At 35.4% G+C, this 26,446-nt stretch overlaps 3 protein-coding genes and 2 non-coding genes across 10 annotated transcripts; 2 read left to right on the forward strand and 3 right to left on the reverse strand.

The window, feature by feature from the left end:
• The first annotated feature begins 2,136 nt into the window (after positions 1-2,136).
• LOC107274733 (striatin-interacting protein 1 homolog) lies at positions 2,137-8,072 on the forward strand. 2 transcript variants are annotated; one of them, XM_015754161.2, is made up of 12 exons: positions 2,137-2,625; positions 2,975-3,091; positions 3,190-3,473; positions 3,567-3,745; positions 3,830-4,143; positions 4,221-4,437; positions 5,033-5,187; positions 5,260-5,504; positions 5,583-5,810; positions 5,902-6,073; positions 6,165-6,369; positions 6,448-8,072. In XM_015754161.2, the coding sequence occupies exons 1-12, from the start codon at positions 2,488-2,490 to the stop codon at positions 6,711-6,713; spliced, it is 2,520 nt and encodes an 839-aa protein (XP_015609647.1). In that variant the 5' UTR covers positions 2,137-2,487; the 3' UTR covers positions 6,714-8,072. The 2 variants fall into 2 exon arrangements, with proteins under 2 accessions (XP_015609647.1, XP_015609648.1); XM_015754162.2 differs by having other exon boundaries at positions 4,221-4,431.
• A 559-nt stretch (positions 8,073-8,631) lies between these two features.
• On the reverse strand, positions 8,632-11,697 carry LOC107274734 (mitochondrial pyruvate carrier 2). 2 transcript variants are annotated; one of them, XR_001539521.2, is made up of 5 exons: positions 11,353-11,697; positions 10,883-10,923; positions 9,569-9,765; positions 9,392-9,503; positions 8,632-9,310 (listed from the first exon to the last, which is right to left on the reverse strand). XR_001539521.2 is itself a non-coding variant. In XM_015754165.2 (4 exons), the coding sequence occupies exons 1-4, from the start codon at positions 11,435-11,437 to the stop codon at positions 9,283-9,285; spliced, it is 351 nt and encodes a 116-aa protein (XP_015609651.1). In that variant the 5' UTR covers positions 11,438-11,677; the 3' UTR covers positions 8,632-9,282. The 2 variants fall into 2 exon arrangements, 1 of the variants encoding a protein (XP_015609651.1); XM_015754165.2 differs by lacking the exon at positions 9,392-9,503 and having other exon boundaries at positions 11,353-11,677.
• Positions 11,698-12,508: 811 nt separating this feature from the next.
• LOC107274732 (apoptotic protease-activating factor 1) lies at positions 12,509-21,434 on the reverse strand. Of its 4 annotated transcripts, XM_025092053.1 has the most exons (13): positions 21,017-21,434; positions 20,221-20,450; positions 19,899-20,079; positions 19,132-19,269; positions 18,740-19,048; positions 18,420-18,655; positions 18,219-18,348; positions 16,970-18,135; positions 16,407-16,890; positions 16,277-16,344; positions 15,750-16,080; positions 15,262-15,675; positions 12,509-15,170 (listed from the first exon to the last, which is right to left on the reverse strand). In XM_025092053.1, exons 2-13 carry the CDS (start codon positions 20,409-20,411, stop codon positions 14,628-14,630), a joined length of 4,191 nt encoding a protein of 1,396 aa, XP_024947821.1. In that variant the 5' UTR covers positions 20,412-20,450; positions 21,017-21,434; the 3' UTR covers positions 12,509-14,627. The 4 variants fall into 4 exon arrangements, with proteins under 4 accessions (XP_024947821.1, XP_015609646.1, XP_024947822.1 ...); XM_015754160.2 differs by lacking the exons at positions 19,899-20,079; positions 21,017-21,434 and having other exon boundaries at positions 20,221-20,339; XM_025092054.1 differs by lacking the exons at positions 20,221-20,450; positions 21,017-21,434 and having other exon boundaries at positions 19,892-20,005.
• Positions 21,435-21,588: 154 nt separating this feature from the next.
• Positions 21,589-21,660, forward strand: Trnae-cuc. Its single transcript has one exon. It is a non-coding gene; the product is annotated as a tRNA-Glu (tRNA).
• Positions 21,661-21,707: 47 nt separating this feature from the next.
• Positions 21,708-21,779, reverse strand: Trnag-ucc. Its single transcript has one exon. It is a non-coding gene; the product is annotated as a tRNA-Gly (tRNA).
• Positions 21,780-26,446: the final 4,667 nt, after the last annotated feature.

Genomic DNA, 26,446 nt, shown 5'->3' on the forward strand with positions numbered 1-26,446 from the left:
TGTTTCTGACGTCTGGCTAATGCACCCGGTTACGAATCGCAAGAGGTGCGTTAACGTAGCGGGTCCCCACTAGGACTATACTACGATCAGCGATATCAACATTACACAATCGATCTATTAAGGTAATTAAAGTATAAACGAATGGCAATAGGATTTCAAAAGGTTTCGATTAGAAAATCTTAATAATATAAGTTCTGCACTCAAATATAAAGTTTCTTCATTGAAGATGATTACGGCAATTATTTTACATTATATTTCACACACACATGACGCGGGTAAATGTCTAAAAGTATGAGAAATTGAGAAAAGGACAATTATAGACAGTATATCGGTCTATTGAGATCACGTACTGGCGACTTCAACACAACAGTCTAGGAATCTGACGGATCGAATCTGAGCGGGCGTCGGCAACAATGTTGCTAACTATCGCGCGACTAGCAATACACATTGGGGCCTGCAGCGTCAGGTCGTTCACAGTCGTACAGGCAGCAGCATCATGGTAAGTAGTTCTTCAATAGTTATAAGGAAACAAGACGCAACACGTCTCATGTTTATTTTATTACTATGAAGGATATTGCGAGAGAGAATATTGTGAGTTAATAGAAAATGATTTTCGATCCCGATGACAACCTTTTTTTAAAAATATTTTATATAAGCTTAAAATAAAGTTTGGACAACCGAGAAAATTTGAAAGAGAGAAACCTTGAAAAATAGTATAGGCCGATCGTAGTATAGGCCTACTGGGGACCCGCTACGTTAAATAATGGGAACGCATCGACGGCGGCACCTCTTGGGTGATGTGGAAGACCGTAGATTGTCGTTGTTTATGCCTTTATTGTAATAATATAAATAAATTAATTGGATATACTCTTTAATCTGTTAATTCCATTTGCAAAAGCATATTTTTTTTTGTAAAAAGGAAGTGCTCTCCATAGAGGGGTCTCGAACCATAGACCTCCCGATTCGTAACCGGGTGCACTAGCCAGACGCCAGAAACATCTGTTTCTTTTACTTTTTTCGGAAGTTATATTTCTAGAATTTCATCGTTTATTCAACTACTTACTATTATCGTTTCGCTTACTTTACATATAAGCAGAATAATATGAAGATGCACACCAGTTAAGAACTTTCGCGCTACCCTTCTCCACGTGGACGAACAATTACAGACAGAGATAATGCTCGTTTCCATATTTGCTTCTCAAGATTATTGATTCCAGGTAATGAAGTCAGCTAATTATTTTCTCATAGTAAATCTTATTGAGTTTAAACTGGGCGCTGGAACTGAAGATTGCAAATAAAAAAGTATTTATAAGATTATAAGAACCAGCGGCAGCAGTAACAGCAATAGGAGACCCCTCAGCGAGAGAGGTCCCGCAATCGCTCAAGTCGCCGGTCTCGCGGCAGGAGCGGGCGTTTAAAATATTAGTCGATTTTGCCATAGATAAAATTAAAAAAAAAATATGCAAACTTAAAATAAAGTTTGGGCAACCTAGAAAGGTTAAAAGAGAGGCACCTTGAACAATTTTTGTAGTAAAATGAAAAAAAAAAAAGAAGATGAAAAAGAGTTCTTCATGGAGGATCGAACCCGTAACCAGCAGCGGTATATCTTGACAGGTTATTGACTCAGTTACGATGCTCGTTTAATTCTAAATTAAATTTTCTATAGATATTTATCTATGATATTTCAAAATTTCTCTTTGAACTGTTCTCGGTCGTTTCATTTACCAACGAATTTCACCATTCATTTTTTAATGTTCATTTTCTGCATGATAAGAGGTAAAGAGTGAAAACCAATGTTTCTATGCATTTTTTATAACTTTAAAATTTATTTGAATATACACATTTGTTTGCGCATTACGTCCATACAAATGTTCAGGGTTTGGTTGGACGGAAGACTTTGCTGTTCCGCCTGTTTGTCAAGAACGGTTTGTGAGGGGCGGCAACTTTTTCCCCACCACCGAGCAATCTATTCATTTTCGCTGACTGCAATACCGGCTGGAACGATGATCATGATCCGGGCGGCTACGCGAAATCTGTAACATCGACAGAGGCAATGATGACGAAATCCTACTCCCGGACTCGCCGCTACAATTTAGCGCCATGCTTTTGGTATCGCCTAAAACCGGAGCGTTGTACATCTCCCCACTCATCTCTGCCTGAAACCATAACGTTGTGCATCTCCCTACTGGTCTTTGGGTCTATGAAGTGTTACTGGCACATCTCCTCATTGGAGGAGTCAGCCATAAGGAAAGGAAGGGAAGGAAGGTTCTATGAAGTGGTGTTAAGTCAAGGGTTCAAGTCTTCAAATACCCCTGAATACCCCTGAATACCCCATATTGATATTTTTTAACAGTGACTGTTTGTGTTGTGATGTTTTGCGAACATTTTTGGAGAAGATATGGAGTGTCGTAGATCATTTATTTAGATTATAGGATTGTAACGTAGCGATTATTGTTGGTGAACTGGTGGAGGATCTTTCTTCGTACCATGTGGGAGGAAAAATGTTACCGAAGACCTATCCGCAATTCTAATAATGGCGACGCAGTGACGGATGCAAATGGCAATGGAAAAAGTACTGGTCTCAGATTTCGGGAAATTTTTGGTCGGCAGAAACAGGACTCTGAAGTAAGTAAATTTAAGCTATTAGATATAGAACTACAACGATTGTGTGGGTTTTATTTAGTTACGTGTCGGTGTTCGAGAGCCTTCTTGTCTTCACTTTGACAGCTGACAATAATTATTGTTCCTGCTATGTATATATATGCCATTGTTAAAAGTTTTGACAGCGTCTGTATATGAGTGGAAGATTAGGGCATTCATGATATAAAGTTATTTGGTATTAGCATGAATTACGGAAGTTGAATTCTAGTTGTTAATAATGGTAAATGTTAATCACATTCATAAATGTTATTATACTGCGAACCTAACGTCTATTTCTAATCTAATTGTGAGGATAATTTTTTATTGCCTTTAGGAATGGCCTGAGAGTCCAGATTTGGATTTTATATATGCTGATGCAGACACACATACCAATGAAATTGCTGAATTGTACAGTTATACAGAACAATATGAGTTACAGCTCAATGCTAAGGTAGAGCTCCATATTCATTGCCGTAGAGATGTACTAATTAATGTTTTTTTAAATTTCTTAATTAAGGATCATATTCTTATTGTGTTATTTTAATTTAGGCATTCGAAGATCAAATGACGTGGTACAAATTACGGCCATTTTGGCAATATCTCACCAGACCTCAACAGAAGTCTATTATCCATAAACTGTTGGACCAATTGGAAGTCTCCAATAAGCAATTAAGAATGAAAGCTGCCCGTTGTATTTTGTATATAGCTCAAGGTTGCTGGTCAGAAGTACAATCTGATAAAGAACAACAAGATTGGACCAGGACAAATGTAATGCTACTCTATGAAGCTGGAGTTTTTCCAGCCTTTGTAGAGCTATTGAACATCGAGATTGAGTAAGATTTTAGAACTTAATGAAATATCATACTCAAACCACAATACCTATCTACAACAAATGTTTCTTTTCGTTTTTTTTAATATTTTTTTAGAAATAGCACAGCTGCCAGTTCAGCAATGAGAAAATTAGCAGTGAGTCTCGCTGACTCTATAGATTTGAGAGTAATTCTATCAGTTTTATATATTATCGCGGAAGTGATGAGAGTGGAAGCCATTGATTTAGAAAACAGTCATTATAAGAAGAATGTTGAGTCCTTTAAAGAAGAACTTGGTAATGTTTTAATTTATATATCTCAATTATATTACATATTGTAACAGCATCATTTTTAAACTCCAATCATGTATCATTTAACAGTTAATCCATATGGAGAAGAATTATTAATTGTCAAACTTCTTGGGATGGTAACCTGCTTTTGTAGTGGGTCTGCTCCACATTTTCCAATGAAAAAAGTTCTTCTACTCCTGTGGAAATTAATATTAGTTTCACTGGGTGGTATTGATACATTAAGACAGCTCAAAAAACAATATCGTGCGGAGGCTGGTCTTGAAACAATAGACGAAGATACGATTGAAGTTACGAAAGGAATGAGAGCAAGTTCTCCACCATCTAGTGCAGCAGATTTATTGGACACACAAAACCAAAAAAGAAACAACCGTCCTTTTCGTCGAGTTAGTTGACATTTACTAAAACTATTACTATTTGTAACACTGTGACCTCTCATTTAATCACTTATTTTCATCATTAGCAAATTCTTATTAAACAAAGTTCAATGGACGAACAAGGTCTGGGAATAGAACCTGATGGTAGTGGTACTGGAACTGGTACAGGTACAAATGAGGGTGAGAGTGAAACAGTTGTGTATATGGAAGAGCCTGTAGTTTTTTCTTATCGAACGTATGAAGAGGAACAAAGTAATCAAGAACAACCAAGACCAAGTACACCACAACCAGCTAAGGGTAAAGGTAACTTTTTACTTATTATATATGATATTAGGTCATCAAATATCTCAGTGTAAAAATTGTATGGTGTTCTTTCGCTTTATTTCCTCCTGTATAATATATCACTTCCTGTGCTATATTATAGTGTATATAAGATATGCTAACCAGAAGTCTGTGAAGAATAAAGAACGAGTGCTCTGCATGAAGTTTCTCGTTAAGTATTCTCATCGGCATAGTAAAGTTAATATCTTTCTCCATTGGCTGTATACACTGCATATGTAAGTCCCTATCCTATATCACTGATCCCATTTATTACTCCATTTTTCTGTTATAACAATCCTATTTTAAATCCTAAACTTATGAATTCCTGTAATTCTTAGAGGCTGTAGAAATCAGATACTTAACTGCGATGTATGTTCAAGGAATATAAAACGATTCTACGAATTAAATGAACTTGTAAACGTCAATACAGGTACAAGCTCTTGTAGAAATCTATATATATTTTCGACGCTTGTATATGCCTTCGCATGTTCCAATCAAATGACAGTTCCTCTAATATCAAAGTATGTAATCCATTTATATATTTGAATCTTAATACTGAACCATGATGAATTGGCAGGATTACCTTGGACACCAAAAGTAAGGCAGAAGGATGTGGATATGTTTCTTGAGGTTTCACGATTAAAATTCGTTGGATATAAATTGAAAGGCGATAGGGAAAGCTTGGCTGGCCTTCCACAGCCTATTCATGAAGGTGTGAACACGCTAAAGCGGGTAGGTGAATGTTCAAAAGAGTTCAGAGTAACGATAATAGTGAAACTTGTTTTATCGCCAATTATTCTACAGCACATGTATACATCACTGGCTGAAGTTCAAATACAAAAGGAGGAAGAAATAACGAGGAATCCAATAAGCACATCGGAACCGCCGCTTCGTCAAACTCCAACAGAAATTTTGTACCAAGCTATTTTGGTTAATCTTCCTCAGTACATGATAGCTTTACTTAAAATTTTGCTTGCTGCTGCACCCACCAGTAAAGCAAAGACCGATAGTATTAATATTATGGCTGATGTGTTGCCGGAAGAAATGCCGTAAGTTTAATAAAAAAAGAAGCTTATTTAATTTATAGACCTCAAATATTTATTATATTTATATATCTTTGTTGGAAGAATGACAGTTTTACAGTCAATGAAACTGGGAATTGACGTTAGTCGTCACAAGGAAATTATCGTCAAGGCAGTATCCGCTATTTTACTTCTATTATTGAAGCACTTTAAGCTAAATCACGTGTATCAATTTGAATTTATGTCACAGCATTTGGTTTTTGCCAATTGCATACCCCTTGTTCTGAAGTTCTTGAATCAGAATATATTGGCTTACATTGAAGCTAAAAATGTGTAAGTATTTATAGTGTATCAGTTTACTTATTTATTATTATTGAATTCTTTGTAGATAAATATTTTATGTGAAATTTTGATTATGTGACAGTATACCCATGTTGGACTTCCCAATGTGCGTTATTGGTGATCAACCAGAACTCACAGTAGAAGGACTGGAAATAGGTGATAGTCAAACTTATTCTTGGCGCAATGTATTTTCATGTATCAATTTGCTGCGGATTTTGAATAAATTGACTAAATGGAAGCATAGTAGAATCATGGTAAATAAGATATATAGTTCTAACTTGAAAAAATCTAACTTCATAAGGAATTTGCAGGATTACTAATTAACAATTTGTTTTTCACTAACAGATGTTAGTAGTTTTCAAGTCTGCTCCTATATTGAAACGTACGCTTAAAGTCCGACATGCTATGATGCAATTGTATGTGTTGAAACTTGTGAAAATGCAAACGAAATATTTAGGCAGACAATGGCGCAAAAACAATATGAAAACAATTAGTGTGATTTATGCAAAAGTTAGACATAGACTGAACGACGACTGGGCCTATGGAAATGGTATATACTTACGAGATCTAATTAAAAACACTTTAATAAATATTGAAAAGACGGTTTAATTCTTTAATATTTTTATAGACCTGGAAGCAAGACCCTGGGATTTCCAAGCGGAAGAATGTGCGTTGCGCGCTTGTGTCGATCAGTTTAATAATCGGCGATATTCGACTTCAAGTAGAGATGAGGAATTAGAGCCTGTTGACACATCAATTACTTCGGTACTTGGTGCTAACGTGGAACTTACAGACGAATTCAAACAGCATTATGAGTTATGGCTGCAACAGGAAGTTTTTCAAGCGAGTATCAACTGGGATGAATTGCTGGATTCTGCAAGCTGCGAAATCTGAGGTTTTTAATAAAAATGTATAACTTGTAATGACCATATTATCGTCCAATGAGGGAAATAGACAGAGAGTGCTGATGAAATTTAGATTTTTGTTTATCACTAATACAACTACCCCACAATTGTGAAATGTTCCAAAAACAGTTCCAACATTAAAGAAATAGGAGCAAACTATGTGTCAGTAGAAACACGTAAGGCATGGGTATCAACTTTAATTTATTTATAAAAAAAAAGCAAATTACTCCGTTCAATTTTGGCTATTTCCAAACTGCTTCAGTGTTATGTCCTGGAAAGCTCATTCATTTATGTAGTCTATATTTTTCATTGCAGCTAATTATATATATTTATTTTTACAATAATCCAGATAGCGACAATAGCACTGCCTCCCAAATATCCCGACATGTTACCAGCAAAACAACAGCAGCATTCTGTAAAGCATGCTTTTATTATGCAGGCAACGTGCTGGAATATGGCGTTTTTGGTTATTAGAGAAGCTACGTATTTGATTTCCATATTAAAGAATTTGCATTATCGTTTTACAACTAATACTCTTTGAAATGCTTGTCTCATTTAATACGAATAAGCTTTCTGCGAACAGATTGATTAATTAACCAAAGAATCCCCATGTATAATGATTACAGAATGCATGATCGATCTTCCCGTGTTTTAAAGACTTCTTGTTCGCGTTCTCTATTTCTTTAAACATTTAAACATCCTGATATATCTATACGCGCGTTTATAGAGGCAAGCAATGAGATTCATGATCTAGGAACTAAGATAAGCTGCCTATAACTTATAATAAGACATTAGAAAGACTATATTATGTAATGATGCAGCCATTGTAAATGTAACATAGTTTTAAATGAACATAAACCATGATATTGATTTGTACATGACTTATACTTGTCGTTGACATAGGTGAATGATTATGTTATAAGTTGGATGTTTATCAGAGTAAAATAGTAATTATGGCAAGTGACACTTCAATATCCTGATAATTGTCTGAGTTTAAAGAAACCGGAGATTAGGTTTATGCTTATTACATTAAACAAGAAAATAAGGAATTTTGAATGTTCTGCCTATGAAAGCTTTCTTAGACAGAAATTCACAACTATGGCTACAACGGACAACTGGTATAAACAAGACCACAATATCTGTCTTTAAGATAGATATCAAGTCTAGTTTTTTTTTCAATTGCGTCTATTTTAGATATTAGTAAAATTGTGCGGAACGCGATGAGACTTATTTAATATGTTCTTATCATTCGATTTTATGTACAGCCCAAACCTTATTTACAAAACTTCGTAAAACTATGTTTAACTTATTGATACATAATAAAATGATAAACTGCAATTGATTCTTATACTATCGCAATCATTATCAATACATATCCAACGCATCAATGTTAAAATATTTGTTCCATAATAATTTTAATACTGAAAAAAAGATGTGCTTCAATTGTTATGACGCACCACATATAAGAATGATACAATTATCAGAAGTGGTCCGATATATTTAATATTATTATTATCATATTCTCTATTATAATTGAAGATTAAATCTTGAACTAAGATTAAAATAACTCCACGATTTTTACTGGTATAAAAATAAATTTAAAACAGATTCAAATGATTTGACACTTTAATTCGACTCAAAGATAAAATGATTTGTTACAATAGTTATCAAACATAGGAATATCCTTTCATAATTATATCAGCAGATGCTGTAAAATCAGCTTATTGCAAATCTCCTTAATCCTTACACAGCAGAAGCCGCTACTTGTAGAACAAACATTCGAACCTTTGCGATTCGAAAATAGCTGGATAACCCGCGAGAAGAAGAAAAAAATCAGTTGCACAGAAATATTGAAAATATAATCAAGTAATACTAATTGCTGAAAGTTGGAAGAAATAGTATTGAAATTTTATTAAAAATATTCAGGCTTTATTTAAATAAATCGATATCAGGGAATTACATTAGAACGACAGTAGGTACAATTTGTACAATTGTTTCCTCTAATCATTTCGATAGAGTATGTTGCGTATATGTAGAATGTCTGGCTGTACGTTATAGCACGAAGGTAGAGATTTCTCATTAATTTTCCCTAAAAATTACAATATTTTACAGATATACCACTATCGATAAAAAATATGTGCCACCATTATGTTTGGCGTTTCTGTTTGCTCTTGTGGTCCAGCCACAAACAACTTACATTTCTTTCAAATTGCGACTAATAGTTGCACGATTTCTTTATCTTTTACGAGAAATTTATTTTCTAAACCATAAGGTACGTAAGACATAAATAATTCAACAACCTCTTTTTCGTAAAAGTATAAGCTCCTGCACGCATTAATCTTCAATGTCAATCTTTTAATCTCTTGATTAATCCTTATCGATGTAAATTTTTTCGTATCATTGGATGACAACCGGCAGTAGTATCGATCAATACCGCGTACGTGAATTTTATATAAATATTTTAAGTTTCAAGACCTACGAGAAGACACCATGACGGAAGTTTCCCCTCCAGGAATGGCTTTATGCAACTTCAGTTACTGTGCGGCGCTTAGTGCAGCTTACTTCGCTGCCTGTTCCTGCTGATATCTGAAGGATAAATACAATCTCAGTGAGCTTGTCAAGAAAACTATAACTCGCATTATTTGAGCTTGAGGATCTGCGACATACGGTAAATAGTGCTATTTATAGTCTACTGCGACTCTTAGGTATATGCTAGGGTTACTGACGTCATCAGTGTCAATAGTACTCTGCCAAGTACGGCATGGGACATGTGTAGAAACTAATAAATGCCATTGTAATTTAATGCTGTTACTAATGCTAGAGTAACAGGATCTTTGAACTCACTTGACTGCTCGTGAAACTTGGTATAACGCTGTGAAGGCAACAAACAGATTGACACTGAAGAGACTCCAGTTTTTTGGTGTAATCGCCAATGAGTATCTTGTCCAGATAACTCCAGTAAGTCCCAGGGCAGCTGATTGACTGAGGGAAATCTGACTAGCTGGTCTCTGGAGGTCGCCAAGCCCAGCTAGGACGAGACCCTGGAAGCAAATTTTTATTGTCGTGTAAAACTCCTGTTTACCTTATCCACAGCATTGCATAAAGAATACAGTAGTGCAGTGGTAGAGATACGAGATAATACATTTTTAATGTGCGTGATAGCATTATATTTATCTCTTGTAAAAAGGCTACGGTTTTTTGCCAAAATTATGCTTAAACGAATATAAGACTGCTGTATCTCTGTTGGAAATTAAGTGATAATATTAAATTACATTAAGCGTAATGATTACAACGTGTCACTTGGTACAATTTTCGAAGCTTGTTGTATAACGGCGTGAGAGCAGCGTTTTTATAGAAGCTTACAAGGTCACCTAGCAGACTTCTCTGAGACGAGAATTTAAAACGAGTCACAAAATTTGTGATGATCATTATCATGGATTAGTCGATCGATAAATCATTATTATCCTAGTAGTACAAAACCAGACATTTATTAGGAACTGGAAGGAAAACAGAAAACCAACAGAAATATTGTCATATGACCATAATATAATTTTTAGTTGTCACAAGCGAATTGCGTGACAGGAAATTATATTGTTGCATAAGTCATATATACATAGGTACAATAAAATTCAAGAGTCAGTGCCAATATACTTGATCGCAAGATTTCTTAAAGTTAAAGTTGATTGTAAGTCTAGTAGACATTTTTTTTTAATAGGCACGACAGTTTATCAGCTAATTTAAAAGAAACCGTATAACCTCTGAATGACTTGGGAAGTAGATTGATTGGATAAGATATTATCATAATTTAATAACGTAGGTACACCTGTGACAACGCTAGACATTTATAAAACAGACGAACAAATATAAAGAATATATCATAATAAAATGTTTAGCATTAGGTGCTGCATTATTTGTTAAACTGTGGGTGAATTATGCAAATGTATGCAGCACCGGGAAAAACGATAGTCATTATCAACAAATGTCAGATTGCATTTTAATGCACGAGCTACGTGACCCTTGATATCAAAAAGATATGTGTTATTCAAACTCTAAAGGGTTAGAAACACACATTATTCTGTTTTCGTTCAAACGGGATTGTCTAGTGAAAATCTTCTAGGTATGTAAATAACATAGAATAAATAAAAAAAAGTTACTAACCCATTTGAATGCTGGCGCCCAGAAAAATATCGTCTGCGGTCCTGAAAGATACAAATGACATACAATGCTTTTAAACTACACACCATTTATCCCCACAATAATATATCAGTAGATTTCACGATGACGATGACTTTTGACGTCAATACAGAATCATATCCACGTGTGATCCTATCCTATCGCAGGACAATCAATAGCTGCGATTCGACAAGAAAACGACAAATTTTGTGTCAGAAATCACTAAACACTGGGACTATACTATGTAAATAATAACTTGACAGAGAGTTCTGTGAAATACTTTATATGTAAAATTAAGAAATGATAGCCTAGAATTCAATTTAGATGGATTTCCCAAGTCGATCCATCCTTGACCCCATTGCCACTTTCGTAAAACGTCAACTGTATTTACAGAATCTCGACAGATACAATAGTTACAATTAATTAATAATAATACTATTTCCTCGTTGTCTCACCAGCTGGATGATTCCACAGAGGTTGCATTTTTTCTGGTACCAGTTTTCCAATTGCTTTCATAGACTTTTTGTATACCAGTGCCATAGTGTTTAGTGCTAGTTTTACTACACTTGTGCACAATTATCAAGTGTCGATAGAGTTTAGTGAAGTTTAAATCGTCTTTAATACCGCGAGAACGGAGCGCGTGGAGTCCTCGCACTACGACTAAAAAATACTAAATGACTGCTTCCTGGATCGTACGATTCCCCGCCCGTTTGACTTTCCTCTTCGCATGCGCCTACGTTCCCCGGCTTGCTGCGTTAGATACGAGAATGCCGAATGCCTCGTGCCTTTAGAAACGAAAGCGTACGAATATAGGAGACAGAGACACGTAATCGATTTGCAAGGCTGAATGTTGAAATACACAGCTGTGCTCAACCAGTGTATGATAACACGTGATTTCTTACATTGATTCCAGTTATACAAATAATGATAAGAAATTATCTGATGTTTCCCGGATTATTATAAGTATCTAAAAACCGTGGTACTTGATATAGGAATTTTTATGAGTATATGTATATCTACAATTATCTATATTCGTCATAGTTAATTGTTATATTATCTTAATCTTTTCTCACTTACTTTGATACTATATATTTATGTGATTTCGTGATTTTAAATTGATCCAGTAAGTTCCAAATGGTTATGAAGACTTTCTATCTGTAAATGAAATTTGTTATTTGACAATGAAACTAGTTCCGTGTCAAAAATGTCCTGACATTGGCCCACAGTTCAAAATCGAATAGTTTCAGCCATGCCAAGTGACAGATTACGCAACACGTGGAAGCCTCTATTAATATATCGAAGTTAACGTTGTGATTTTACGCGAAGGCGAAGGACAGTGTGGATATGATTTGTAAATCCATGTAATCACTATGTAGTAAAGATATGGACAATGACAGGTATTAGAATTGCCACTGATCAATTATAAATTATAGATGATTAGATATGATGAATATGAATGAGACAAACGGCCCCTGATTGTTGCGTCTTCTGTGAATGGATGATAATCGTAAAATTACTAATAATTCTTTTTTATAAGTTTACACCGAAGCATCTTACAGAGTAACAGGTTTCATTGTGTATAAGAAAATGGGATGTAGCATACATCAAATCTTTGTTTATGTACATACGTATATGCTTTTTATTATATTATTGACCCGTGGCATTAGTTCCATATTGAGGGGACTCTTTTTTGTTATTAGTCACAAGGAGTTGGCCCTTCAAAATGAAACATCTTTAGCCAGGCCATAATTGTGTAACAGTAACAAAAGTATAAAAGATACAAATATTATGGTGAAATAAATGCATAATATTTCACATATTATTATGGTTTACTATCGTCCGCTATATTACACAATATATAGCGAATACATCAATAAGTATATTCCTCATCATTGTTTCTCACATAAAAATCTCAGTTATGCTAAACTGCGTATAATGATATTATGAATTATATTAACTATAGTTGTGCGGTGACATCAGTGTCTCATTCAAGAGATCTTTTTACGATAATAACCGTTACGGAGATAAGCCTTAAAAACACACTGATCTCGCAACCCAGCTATACGTATAACGAATATATATATATTAATATTTTTAAAAATTTTTGTTACTTCTTTCATCGTATAAAAATGGCTAGCGATAAGTTTCGTTGCTTATTATTGCAATTACGAAGACTTTTATAGAGAATTGGAAACACGAGTACAAAATGAGATCAGGAAAGTAATCTAGTACATAAAAAAATTCATTATCTAAAATAAAATTGAATTTATCATAATTCGGAAGAATATGCACACTGTAGTAGTACTGTGGTGTAACATACTACAAGTAAATGCAGCTAAAAAGAGTGAGCTATTGAGCAATTAAAATAAATAAATCCTGCTTGTACTATGACTGTAGAAGTTCGGTAACGTGACATGAAAGACAAACATAATAGTCACATAAAAATATTATGAAATTATAAAATTGTGACCCATGTTTACCTTCGACTACAATTTTCTACTCTTTCATCGCTATGCTCGTAAAAGGCACATTTTAGAATTGCATATTCACACACATTCGTACAGAGTGCACCGATGATTCACCGTATTTTCTCGTAGGCTGATTTAAACATAGAGAAAATGATTCTTATACAAATTTAAAAGATATAGCACGTTGATATTATTCAATTTCTCTTTCAGCACTTGCAAAACATACTCAAAACATTACATATTGCTCTGTATTTATGAGCATGCTTAAAAATATTTATTAGATAAATATGGGGGTATTTAATACGTTTTAAAATTTGATAAATCTACACTCAGGTCGCAATGGCAATAGGTAGTTTTACCTATACAGTGATTTCAAGATGTATCAAAATTTCGGTATAATATACCCAAAGTATTCAAAAACTTTAAAACAGAGTGTATAATAAAAATAAATTAATAACATTGTTTTTCGCCCATAGTGATGTGACACAAAATATAGAAAACGTCCATCATATATACGACAGAATAATTTTCATTGAAATTATTAAAACGAATACGATTAAAATATAAGCAAATAAAATAGCGCCATAAATTTGGACAATATTGCAATCGTTCAGGAATGTCAACGTAGACTGAATCAATAGCACGTATCGCTCGAAACTATATTAATATATATGTCGATTAATCATTATAATTTTTCACTCACGTCAGTATTATGCAACATCAAAAGAAAATGAATTATGAATTATGAGAATGGCACAAACGGATTTACTAGTCTTACCATTAACGATACAATATTGTCATCTTATTTTTTTCGAAAAGTAAAGTCTTTTCATTGTACACTCGTACTTGTCATTGTTACGGTGTAAAATTTTGTAAAACAAATGCTCATATCAAGCTTAATAGTTATCAGTGAAGTGTAGGAACCATAGTATTTCGACGGAACAGAAAAATTCTTCATGTAAATGCAAAAAAGGCCATAATTTCAATATTTCATCTTATTTCCTGTCATTTGATCGTACCGACTTGAGCAAAATCAGTAATAAATGGAAATTTTACTTGAGCTATTTAAATTCATCCCTAAAATCTTTTGGCAGCAATTACCATTATGATATTATAAAAAAAATTCATCTAATGTATATCTATAATCACTGCCAATAGCATAAAAACTTATCTACTCCTTTGTTTCAACTCTTTTGCATCTCAAATTAGGCTTCGCTTATTAGGTAATAACATCCATTAGAGTGTCAATAGAGAATACATTGTTAATCATAATTGAATAACGAGAAATTACTGACCATTCCATGGGTGTCCAACATTAAAAAATTACTAAAATCACTGGACACGCATACTTTATCAATATAGTTTGGTGACAATGTAATGACACCTAATAATGCTGGTCTATTTAGACATCTAGCTTTTTTGCATTTCCAATATTTATTAACGTCATGGCTATTGCCATTCTTAACGATCGTAGAACTGGATTCGGATTTTGAAGCTTCCAACTTTTGTTGTTCAATTTGGTTATAAGGAGTAAAATCTGCACTGTGACTGGGTTGAATACCCCAACTTGATCTTGGACTGGTACTCATATTTGGATTACTATTGCTCTGGACAATACCTTTGCGACTCCTTTTAATCACTTTAGGTTGATTTAAAAGACGTAAATTCCACCACGCCAGCTCATCTCGATTTACTGAAAGTAGGATTGGTTCATCAATTGTTCCAGGAGCCCAGTAGAGTTGACTTATTGCGTTATTGTGGAGTGAAAGATTATCCAGCTCAACCATTCCTTGCATGGATATAATCTGCAACGATAAAGTATCGTAGAATTTTCTAAACAATTTTGAGTTCATTAGCAAATAGTGAATGATGTAAGTAGTAGATGTAACGACTTACTCTTACGTCACCGTTGCTAAGACCAACCGCTAAATATTTATCATCGTGTGAAAAACTACAACATGTTAAACCGTAACGATAGCCCAGGTCAACCTCGCATACAACACGTGTCAATCGTATTTGTTCAGGCATCGTCGTACTATCTTTTTGAATAGCATATAATTCAAATTTGTAATTTGACATTAATACTGACAATAATGTTTTCTGAAAGCTTAACGAAGTATATAGTATCTCTGCAGTGCCATTATCACATTGTGTAATTGCAATTCGTCTCCAGTCAGCATCCCGGATAAGCCAAAGTTTTATTAATCCTGTTTGGGATATAGTGAGAACTTGCTTATCATTTAATTTGTGCATCGAAATTATATTCCCCGTATTTTCGACTATAAAGACGTTGTCGCAATCAATCCATACCTGTGAAAATTTAGGTAGTAGAGTATTGACAGGTGATGACTTATTATATTATAGAGAAAAAACAGTTGATATACTTTTAAATTCTCATCATCTTGCATGCACACTATCATATCGCCTTGAGGCATATCCAACCACTTTAAAAAGGTTGTTGGTTCGTGCAATTTCATTATTTGGATCGTCGTTTGTTCCTCTATATTGAATAGAGTAACCGTGCCTTTTTCAGTGACATATACAATTCTTGTCCCAGTTGAATCAAAACTAAGATTTATAATCTTAGAATCACCACGCTTCGAACAAGCTATCATGTTGTTATCCTGATATATTGTAATTGTGTCTGGCCAAGTTTCAACAGCAATCGTATTGCTTTCCCCAAATGATGTCATAAAAGCATCGAAGGCAGGTGCCCTGCTTACAGAAAATAAATAGTATATACCATTACTCAGGACAAATGCATCAATTGAAATTGGTTCCATGAAATCAAAAAAGTATACAGTATTGGGTAGAAATATCCTATGGATCAAGTACATAGGCGTAATCTATACACTTTCTGTGCGCTATTTTTCATTAAAACTGTGTACGTATCGGTTATAGAAATTCTTACCCTGCCGGAATTGAGGATTCCAAATCAAATTTCCATCTGCGAATCAATTTACCCTCTGTACCGCAAATCTAAAAAGTGAGTTATTTTCAAATTTCAAATACAATCTGAAGAATAATATAAAAAGACTTACGAGATGATATCCTTCATCATTCATCCAATATGTGTCCAAAGAAGTAACATGGCCTTTGTATCTAGTTATAAGTTGATAAGCATCGGCTTTAAAAATGTTTACAAAACCATTAGAATCTCCAATGACCAGATACTGTCCATCATGCATTACAGCAGCACAAGTAAAGACTACACCCTGCTCTGTGACTTTAGCCCTTTCTTGGCGCATGAAATTGAACGCCTGCTCACGATCGGGGGACCAACCAAATTTTATGTATATGGCCTGATGTTGAGTTACAAGAATCAAAGCATAATCGTTCAATGGCACGTGTTGGAAAAGAATAATCTTGCTCTCTTGTTGCAAATTCTTATTATATCTTGCATTGTACTGCGTTAGATAGGAATACTTTGTCTCATCCTTAAGATAGGTAACTATGGTACTTTTTGTAACATCAATAGTATGCAATAAAACATCTCTTCCAGTGGCAGTAATACTTTGGAAACAACTGTAAAGACAAATATTCATTAATACATACGTCACATGTTAAAGACTTCATGTAATTAACACAAACATTAGTTACTCACGTTTGGTTAGGATTACATTCTGATAGAATATCGCCGCTACGATTCCACACGTTGACCCTTCCTTTATCGGTACACGCTGCAACATACTTGTCATCATGCAGGAACACAGCATCCATTATCTTTTCATTGGGTATGCTAACTGTCATAGTACTGTCATCCCGCGAAGGCTTTGGCATGAACATGGGAGTCCAGTCGACCTGTTTCTGTCTAGGACTCAGCGGCTCTATATAGTTTTCATCTGGAGTCATCACATACTCGTCTTTCGTTAAACTAAATACTTTTAAAGTACCACTGTCGCTTATGGCAAGAAAAAGGTCTGTATCTGAGACGATTATATTTTTAATAGAGTCCCTAATGTCAAATCCAGAAAATATTCTCTGATTGTGGCTCTCAAGATCAAACAGAATAACTTCGCCTAAGTCATTACCGAGCAAAATTTTATTTGGATCATCAGTGAAGCTGATTGTTGATATCTCAATGTAAAATTCATGATTCAATGATACAGGTCCTGTACTGTCATGTGCCCGTATATTATATTTTTGTTTGGTATTTGAGAAATATAACTTTTCATTTCGTTGATTAGCCAGCTTCTGAGCCTCTTCTGTTATGAAACCTTGGTAAGAATAGTTCAAGGCAGTTTGAATTATATCGAGAGATCCTTTACGTCTGGATGCTGCCAGTACGTAAGCTTGTTCGTTTAAAAACCTTTCTAAATCGGAGATCTTTTTTTCTAATTCTTCGTTGCCGTTGTTCGTTATGTACTTTCTGTACCGTTTCAAATCTATCAATGTGTCGCTTAGACCTGCTTCATCTATTTTGGCTTGAATAAAGTTAAGGTCCAAGTATAATTTTGGAAATTCATCATACAATTCAGCCAATTCTAAATGATGACCAATGTATGAATAACTGTAGTTGTCCTTTGGCAATTTTGAATAATCATCACGACACATTGTGCGATATTGTTCAATAAACGATCGATGCATGCTTTTCAGTTCCTGAGGTGTTAGCAAGTTGTTTCGCAGGTGACAAAGTAGTAAGTCGTGCACGCCATATACGTAGCACTCAAAGTTTGAATTCCAACTTCTAACTGCAAGGGATTTATTGCTAAGTGCTATCATTTTCTCGTCCACTGCAAACTTGTGGCAATTCCAAAGGATTGCAAGAGTCTGTTAAAATAGAACGAAATGAAATGTTTAGTTTTCTTACTTAATTAGGACTACAGGTAAACATCTTTAAATAAAATTATTACCTTAGGCATTATATTAACACCATCATTGAAAATTGCTAATTGCATATAATATTTTTTCACTTGATCCTGCAGCTTATTAATGCACATGTCAAAAATATTCTTCTGTTTCTTCAAAAACATTTTGATGACCCTGTAATATATTAAATGTTACACATTGGTGATTAGCAATTACAATCTTAACGACAGTCAATATAAAATTACTCGTTTGATGAATCCTTTTGTCGCAATAAACGAAGATAATATCTCCATCTAGCCGAACTATTGTTTAAATCATCTTTAAATTCTTCAAATTGTGCAGATAACATAGCTATGAGTAAAGGCATGCCTTTGCACTCTTCGTGAATTTTATTTGCTTCTACTGGAAGCTTCTGTACTGTAGTATCAAGTACTTTAGCAAAGAGACCCAAAGTTTGCTCTTCTGTAAATCCATCATTCATCTATAAAATAATAATTGCATGCATATCAGTGAGTAAATAAATAGATTATAAATGACAAACTGATTAACTTCTGAAGCATTGTACCTCTATGCGAGAATAACGTTTTCCTTCGAGAACGTCCTTATCTGCAGTGACCACTAAGGTTTTGCAGCCAAAATCAAATGCGTCAATAAATTCTTTTTTACAAACATCGTCCAGAATTAATAAAGCATTGCGATGCTTTTTACTTCCGAAATACTTTTTAAGATATTGCATGAAATAATGGCATTCTGATTTTAAAGTATCGGAAGCAGTTTCGGATTTAGGAATATGTTCATACAAAAAGCTTAATTGCGTTAGTATTTCTTCGTCAGTGGAACGTTCATAACCAAATTTAATCCAATAAAATTCATTCTGTAATGAAATATTCATTCATAATTTCTTGACGCTTTCTAAAGTGAGAACTAATAATGAAATGTATGAAGGTTGTTAGTTACATTGAACAAAGTCTCCACTAATTTCGTATCTTGAAGAGTATTGGCAATTAAAGATGATTTTCCAAATCCTTTCATGCCATGTAACAGGATATACCCCATTGGCTCTATTTTTTCCAACTCATTTTGTAACTTTAACATCTGGAAAAGTTTATATCAATAAGTTTAATGTACTCATTGCATTCCCTTCATTATAATCATTAGCATACTGTCACACGTGAGTAATCCACTATCTAATGTTAAATACTTGATGTAATGAATATGTAATAACACACAAATGGTAAATACAAAATTATTATCAATTATTAAGTATACTTACAATAAATACCATCCCAGAAGTAAGCATAAAAATATAAATAATACAGTTAGTTCCATCAGTTTTATTTAATATTTAAAGTCCATTGAGAATTTATATGATGCAACATACAAGTTTGTGATTAGTTAATTTAACTTTTGATTAATTAATTAAAAGTTAATTTTGGAGTGACGACCCACATAAGATTTTATGCGAAAATGGTAGAGTTAACCAATGTACATTTAGACAAAATATTGTGGACTAAGCAAAATAAAAGTACTGATGGCAACAGAATATAACCTTTGGTTATTAAATTTCTGAATTTCTTGTATTGGTAGTTTTATTCTCTAATCATACACCTGTTCCTATATTATTCTATATTTTTTTATCTTATCAATCAATTCTATAGTACATCCATGCGTGATACAGACAATGGATGACTCATGAGCAATATCTGATATTCTTTACATCGAACCTCTTGTTCCCTGGTAACTGTCAATGGTGAAATTGGTGGCAGCGTAGCTGATTCTGAGTTATGGTATGTATCACTTTGTGATATTTTATGATGCTCTAATAACAGACTGTCGATGCTATAGGTCAGCCACCTATAATGATGTTGTAGGGCATCTCGAAATGCATAAAAAGCATGAGGAGTGCTGTCAAAATAATTATGTGTTACATGATGTTTGCTAATTATTTATAATTGATTTTTATGCTATGAACAATTTTGTGCACACACACATATATATGAAATACTGAAGCAAAGTAAAAAATATATGTTTTATATTAATTCTTACCGAGGCAATATTTGTAATAAGATCAATGCCTGCTCTTGCTTACTACCTCCAGACTTAATTCTTTCAATTTCTTGAGCATTAAAAATATGTCTTGACTTTAAGTAATCAATGACTCCATTACGTACATCTAGGTCATTTACTATATCCTTTGATAATTTTAAAAGGATATTTGCATATATATTTTCCTCCATCTTTTCTTGATTACTTTCAAGCCATTATTAATAATATTGCTGTAAGGAAACATAAATCTATGTTGGTATAATTAGGGTGCTTGTTAAATAATGAGTCCAACTCCTTGACCTGCACAATTACTGAGTAATATGAAAAAATGTATAGCTATGAGTACATTAAGTATAATAAAAGAAACCTATATATTTATGATTTAAATATATTTAGATGCTTTTAAGAAATATAAACTTTAAACTGAAATATAAAAGGCTTTTAAATATCATAATGAACAATGGAAAATAAATATCTATGGTTGTAAAATTATGTCCTTAAGAAAAAAAAAAAAAAAAGTATTACGGATACCATACATATTCATTATGAAGTTAAATGGTTATGGAGTTTCAAATAAATAAAACTACTTAAATACATATAGTCAGTATTCACAAAAAAGATAAAATTTCAGTAATATAAAGTAAAATTATAAGATTTTAATGAATAAAGTTCTTTCAATCATTTATTTCAATTATGTTTGGTGTATAAACTGACAAATAATCATCATATAAAATCACTGAAATGCTTCTAAAAGACGTATACTACATATTACTCATGATATTTAATGATAACTCACCGTATTCTGCAATTGGCCTCGCATTGAAACACTTTTCTTTGTTTAGAAATCAGCTGTTCTGTGCGTCTTGTTTGTAACTTCAATACCGCAGCACGCCAAATGCACTAATCAACTGTTAGAACCATCAGATAACTGAATATATTTTTTCTACACGCGTATTGGAGTAAGCATCAAATTCATTATTCTTGCGATTGTTTACAAAATGGGAGGCTCTACTACACATTCGAATTTCGAGCAAATACTAAGCTACCCACGCTACTACAGTTTAACGGTGCACACCGTCTGACAGCACCGTGCATTACTGAGATTCATGTATAGTGGCAATGCCTGATATCCTATACACTGCCTTCGGAGACGGTAGAGTATATGTCCGTCTGAGTTCACGGCAGTTCATCAGATCTGGACAAACAAAATTTAGTCCGCAAGCAGAAATGCCCTAAGAAACGATATGTGTTGAATAAATTTACATACATAATAGTAGCGACTATTTGGGGAATGTGTAATATTTAAAAATAAATGTTTATACTAATTTATCAGTCATATATAAGCAGAGAGATAAATTTTTCAACTTCTCCGGTATGGTCTAGTGGCTAGGATACCTGGCTCTCACCCAGGAGGCTCGGGTTCGATTCCCGGTACCGGAAATTTTTGTTAAATATTTGTTTGAGTATTTCAGTTTGCAAAATTAATGTGCGATGGCCGGGAATCGAACCCGGATCAACTGCTTGGAAGGCAACTATGCTGACCATTACACCACCATCGCACTTGATTTAAAGTATAGTTATCACAAGCAAACTACTGCATCTCATGAATATGAATGACTTAATTATCAAAGCACTCAGAGTAATGCCTAATTGTATTGTCTCAAGACAATACAATAAGCTCCTTTATGAATTTATCCATTTGGAGAAAACTCCGTAGGCAATATCGTTAAAACCACTTGTAAAGAGTTTCACGTCGATAAATTTCAAACGAAATTCTAGAATCAAACCAATCTTGATCTGACTTACCATCAGGCGATAACTCTCGTAGTTCTCACTTTGGTAGCTTGAATGTTCTCTTCACGTACGTATCCAACATAGTCGCGAAATACGTTTCAATAAAGGTCTTATGTTTTACAGGAAACGCACGTGAAAATCCCTCGTTGTTGACCAATCGAGAAGCATTATCTGTATGAAGCGACGTATTTTGTTGAAGAGAAGCCCGCGGATCGCACTTCATCCCTAAAAATTAAAAAAGTTTACGAGTTCTCCAATAATCTCAATAAGAGGACCGCGTAATTGCTGCTTCACGAAATTCACCATTGTGCTTTAGGAGCTTCGAACAATGCACTGGAACGGGTTATACTCTAGTTAAAAAAAACTAACCTAACTCGTTACCTTCCTATCATTTTAAAGTAGTAACATTTAATAATTAGAAAATAGATATGTTTACTTGCTACGAAATCATTTTCTACTCTTGCACGACGAATCCGTACGTTGAGAGGATTGAGTTATTTGATTACAGAGCCAAACATTATGCAATACTAATCCATTCATACGTACACGCGCAGTGCATAGGTTACAGGATCTAGTGGAAATTCGATTACTTCAGGAACAGCATTTGGCGCTTGGCCCATTAGCTGTATACACTGGCTACTTGCTCGATTAATTAGTCGCAGATATATTACGTGTAAGTCCATATACAGGGTGAGGCGCGAGAAACAGAACACCTAAATAACTTTATTGGATTTAAAGATACGGAGTTCGCAAATATCGGAATTTAAATGATTCGGAAGGGCGCCCATGGCTATCATAATATTTTTTTTTTAATTTCTTTTTTTACCAGTTTTTTCATGGTTATCAGAGTTTTTTTAAATGGAATGGCACATTTTTTCTCCTTGCACATTGTAGCCGGCATCCAAACGAATCCAACCATGTAACATAGTATGACCTTCAAAATGACCTCCAACCCAGAAATATGAAATTAAAACTAATTCGACGTGTTAGAGATTTGGCTTTATTTCTGTTACGCTAAATGTTCAAAATTACTCCCTTGCACGGCGATACATTTGTGAAACCGTGTAGTAACAGAATTTACTACTCTGTAGTTAATTTCTAATTTCGAAGTCTATCATGAACGACCAACCACTGCAGAGAACATGAAAGAAAGAATCACCAGGGCTTGTGCATCGATTTCTTTAGAAATTAACTACAGAGTAGTAAATTCTGTTACTACACGGTTTCACAAATGTATCGCCGTGCAAGGGAGTAATTTTGAACATTTAGCGTAACAGAAATAAAGCCAAATCTCTAACACGTCGAATTAGTTTTAATTTCATATTTCTGGGTTGGAGGTCATTTTGAAGGTCATACTATGTTACATGGTTGGATTCGTTTGGATGCCGGCTACAATGTGCAAGGAGAAAAAATGTGCCATTCCATTTAAAAAAACTCTGATAACCATGAAAAAACTGGTAAAAAAAGAAATTAAAAAAAAAATATTATGATAGCCATGGGCGCCCTTCCGAATCATTTAAATTCCGATATTTGCGAACTCCGTATCTTTAAATCCAATAAAGTTATTTAGGTGTTCTGTTTCTCGCGCCTCACCCTGTATATGAAGCCAAAGTCGGAAGATTAATGCATCAGGAAATCCAAAAAGGACAAGGATACAAAGCCACCAGGAAACATTGAATTTCTGTAATAATTTATAGAAAAACATGCACGTACATTAATTCAAGTACTTTGCTTAGCCAGACAGCGAAATCTTCCTACTGTCAAAATACTTACTGTATTGTAAAGAAGAACCAACTCTGACAGTAGTAATATACTAATAACACGGATATCAGCTTCCGCTTCGAGTGACTCTTGTTGAATTACACTGATAATATAATGGCAGCGTTAAGATACGTAACGGCTGTCCTTATCCTTTAATTATAAAAAATTCTCATTAGAAAATGCTCGCACTGTGTGATTTACAGAAGCGTGTGATCAAGCTTGATGCACTTATCTGAGGATTTGCATATCGCGTGTGGAACCCGCGAGGGTCGCGTACGAGTAGCGGACAGTATTTATACGTGTATTTAGTAGTCGAGCAATGTTACCCGGATTCGCGCAATAGTCATTGATGATTGCATCTCGTTCTTCCTTCAATTTTTGTTTCACTCAATAAATACGAAGGGATACGGTTGAGTGTGATTATCTTTCAGCGGTACCAGTAACGTCGATGGAAATTCAATTGAAAATTCACACCAGGACGATGAGATTCGGTACTGAGAGGTTAACCTCTCTCAGCAAATTGTAGGTTAGGTACGTACAGAGAGAGAGAGAGAGAGAGAGAGAGAGAGAGAGAGAGAGAGAGACAGGAAGGAGGCACAGGTAGGTAAGCATCGAGCATCCTGAGGGCATCGATCGTTAGGGTATACCAAGCACTTCAAACGACGTGACTACGAGACAGCTTGAGGAATGGCAATAACGCTGATAGGATAGTAATATAATTATCACCTGTACGAGAGGGCCGATAGTGACGCGGGCCCCGTGTAATTAGAGGTAGCGAGAGGAACCAAAGGCTGCCTCTGCCTGTCGATGGGAGGGTTCGCAAGAGTATAATTCCATGCAAATATACCTCATCACTCGGTCCACCAGGAATAGAGTGCATTAATCCACTAATGCAAACTGCGGGCTCCCGTAAAATTAGATTCGCCAGGATTTAGTTGGAAATGCGATATTTCAATGTCGAGTGGAATGTCCCACGCCGTTCGCTTTCCGCAAATGTGAAGTATCGTTCGTATTTCCCGGCAGCCATTTCCGAGCGTTTTCGAACGGCCTGCCGTAACGTAACCTCACATAACCTAAACAGTGTGTCATCCAGTGCGAAGCTCTCGGCGGCGTGCTCGTCCGATTTCCTGAAGATTTTCCAGAATCTCACCCGGTTGCCCGCCTAGGTGTTCCGTGTTGTTTACGTTCGTGCCATCTCCTGTCACTCGCGAGGATTACTCGCGTCCAATTAAATTTAACGAATTTCCGAGTACGAGCGGCTTTATTGGTTTCATTAATTACGCATGCACTCGCCGATGGAGTCCGCGCCCGCGTTCACTACCGAAATGCAGCCCGACTGCACGTAGTAGTCGAGGTTCCCCTGTAATACTCTATGCTATTGCATTGTCGAAGGGGAGTCCAGTGACTGGACGGGGCACGAGCTATCTGGTGAATCTCTACGTATACGTATATGTCCCTAGGACGTATATGCCCCGCGGGATTCGAATCGTCGACGGACAATGCGCTAACGTGCCAATACTCGGAATTTGCTAATTAAATCGTTTCTACGTTCGAAAATTTCCATGTGGTCGACTTATGGGGATTACTATAAATCCGATGAATCCTCACGTGCTAATTGTTGAATATAAAGCTTTTAAAAACTTTTCGAATGATATTCTATTATCGTAATACTTATGGTTGGCAATTTCATACCGATAATTTCTTTTCAATCACGCAGAGTCACCTTGCAAATTGTCACTTTCCTACAGGCTGACACGTGTGACTCTCGACACGCTTATCGACACGAATTTCGGCGAGGCGTTTTCCGTTTCCTGAAGGGTCGAGTTGGCTAACGCAACATGTGAGATCCGTATATGCCTATCGACACGAATATGCTAATGTGCTCCGTGTGCGTTAGCTATGCTAATTTCTCTATGATTCACCAGGCAAACATATGCCTCGGTTGCATTTTATTCCGACCACCTGCGGAGCTCTAATTGTCCGATGAATTATTAATCTCAATGAAATAACCCGCATTTTGCGGCTTGCCGCGATCTCGCACGTATTTTCTCGCGAACGCGCACGAAGAAGTCACGCACGGAGGAGGCGTTCCGTTGCGTTTTCAACCACGTACCAACCAGTGATTTTCTTGGATTTCGCATGGTGACAACCTATTTTCCCAGAGGGTTACGTAAATGGCGTAACCACAGCAGGGGTCGTTTTAATGCACGTGTCGGTAGAGCGGCGTCACGTAGAAGGCAAATTATTAATTAGCGATTCTCGACGGAGGTTCGCAATCGTAAAACGGTACATTGGCACCGGGCAACAAGGCGTGAAGGAAATTAGGTGGTGACGTCACAGGTTGCCCAAAATATTTCACGGAGCCTGGAAGAAGGAAGCGACCCCTCCGGCTCGTAAACTGGCGCAATGGGCGAGGGCTGGATGGCCTGAAAGCGGACGGAGGTCGTCAATGTTGATGATGCGTGGATCACGATATACTGACGGCTCCATCATAGCTGGTCTGTACTCTTCTATTCTCATCTATCCTCCTGCCGCTACTAGAACCCCCTTCCTATCGAAGTCCCATCACCCTACGGCACGAAAAAAAGATTCCACCCCCATGAGGTCTCATCCCGTACGGTTTATTGAAATAACTCTGAAGCCCTTTTCTCTTTCTACTCCTCCCCCCCGC

This window comes from Cephus cinctus, unplaced genomic scaffold (assembly GCF_000341935.2).
Source record: "Cephus cinctus unplaced genomic scaffold, Ccin1 Ccin1_scaffold0101, whole genome shotgun sequence".
NCBI classification, from domain to species: Eukaryota; Metazoa; Arthropoda; class Insecta; order Hymenoptera; family Cephidae; genus Cephus; species Cephus cinctus.

Coding starts and splice junctions, on each gene's coding strand:
- LOC107274733 (XM_015754161.2), top strand. CDS start 2,488: ATGTGGGAGGAAAAATGTTACCGAAGACCTATCCGCAATTCTAATAAT. Junction 5,505..5,582: donor GTGTTGCCGGAAGAAATGCC/GTAAGTTTAATA, acceptor CTTTGTTGGAAG/AATGACAGTTTTACAGTCAA. Junction 5,811..5,901: donor TACATTGAAGCTAAAAATGT/GTAAGTATTTAT, acceptor ATTATGTGACAG/TATACCCATGTTGGACTTCC.
- LOC107274734 (XM_015754165.2), bottom strand. CDS start 11,437: ATGGCACTGGTATACAAAAAGTCTATGAAAGCAATTGGAAAACTGGTA. Junction 9,766..10,882: donor GGGCGCCAGCATTCAAATGG/GTTAGTAACTTT, acceptor ATTTGCTTCCAG/GGTCTCGTCCTAGCTGGGCT. Junction 9,311..9,568: donor CAAGTTTCACGAGCAGTCAA/GTGAGTTCAAAG, acceptor TTTATCCTTCAG/ATATCAGCAGGAACAGGCAG.
- LOC107274732 (XM_025092053.1), bottom strand. CDS start 20,411: ATGGAGGAAAATATATATGCAAATATCCTTTTAAAATTATCAAAGGAT. Junction 18,656..18,739: donor AACGTTATTCTCGCATAGAG/GTACAATGCTTC, acceptor ATTATTTTATAG/ATGAATGATGGATTTACAGA. Junction 18,349..18,419: donor CAAAAGGATTCATCAAACGA/GTAATTTTATAT, acceptor AATATATTACAG/GGTCATCAAAATGTTTTTGA.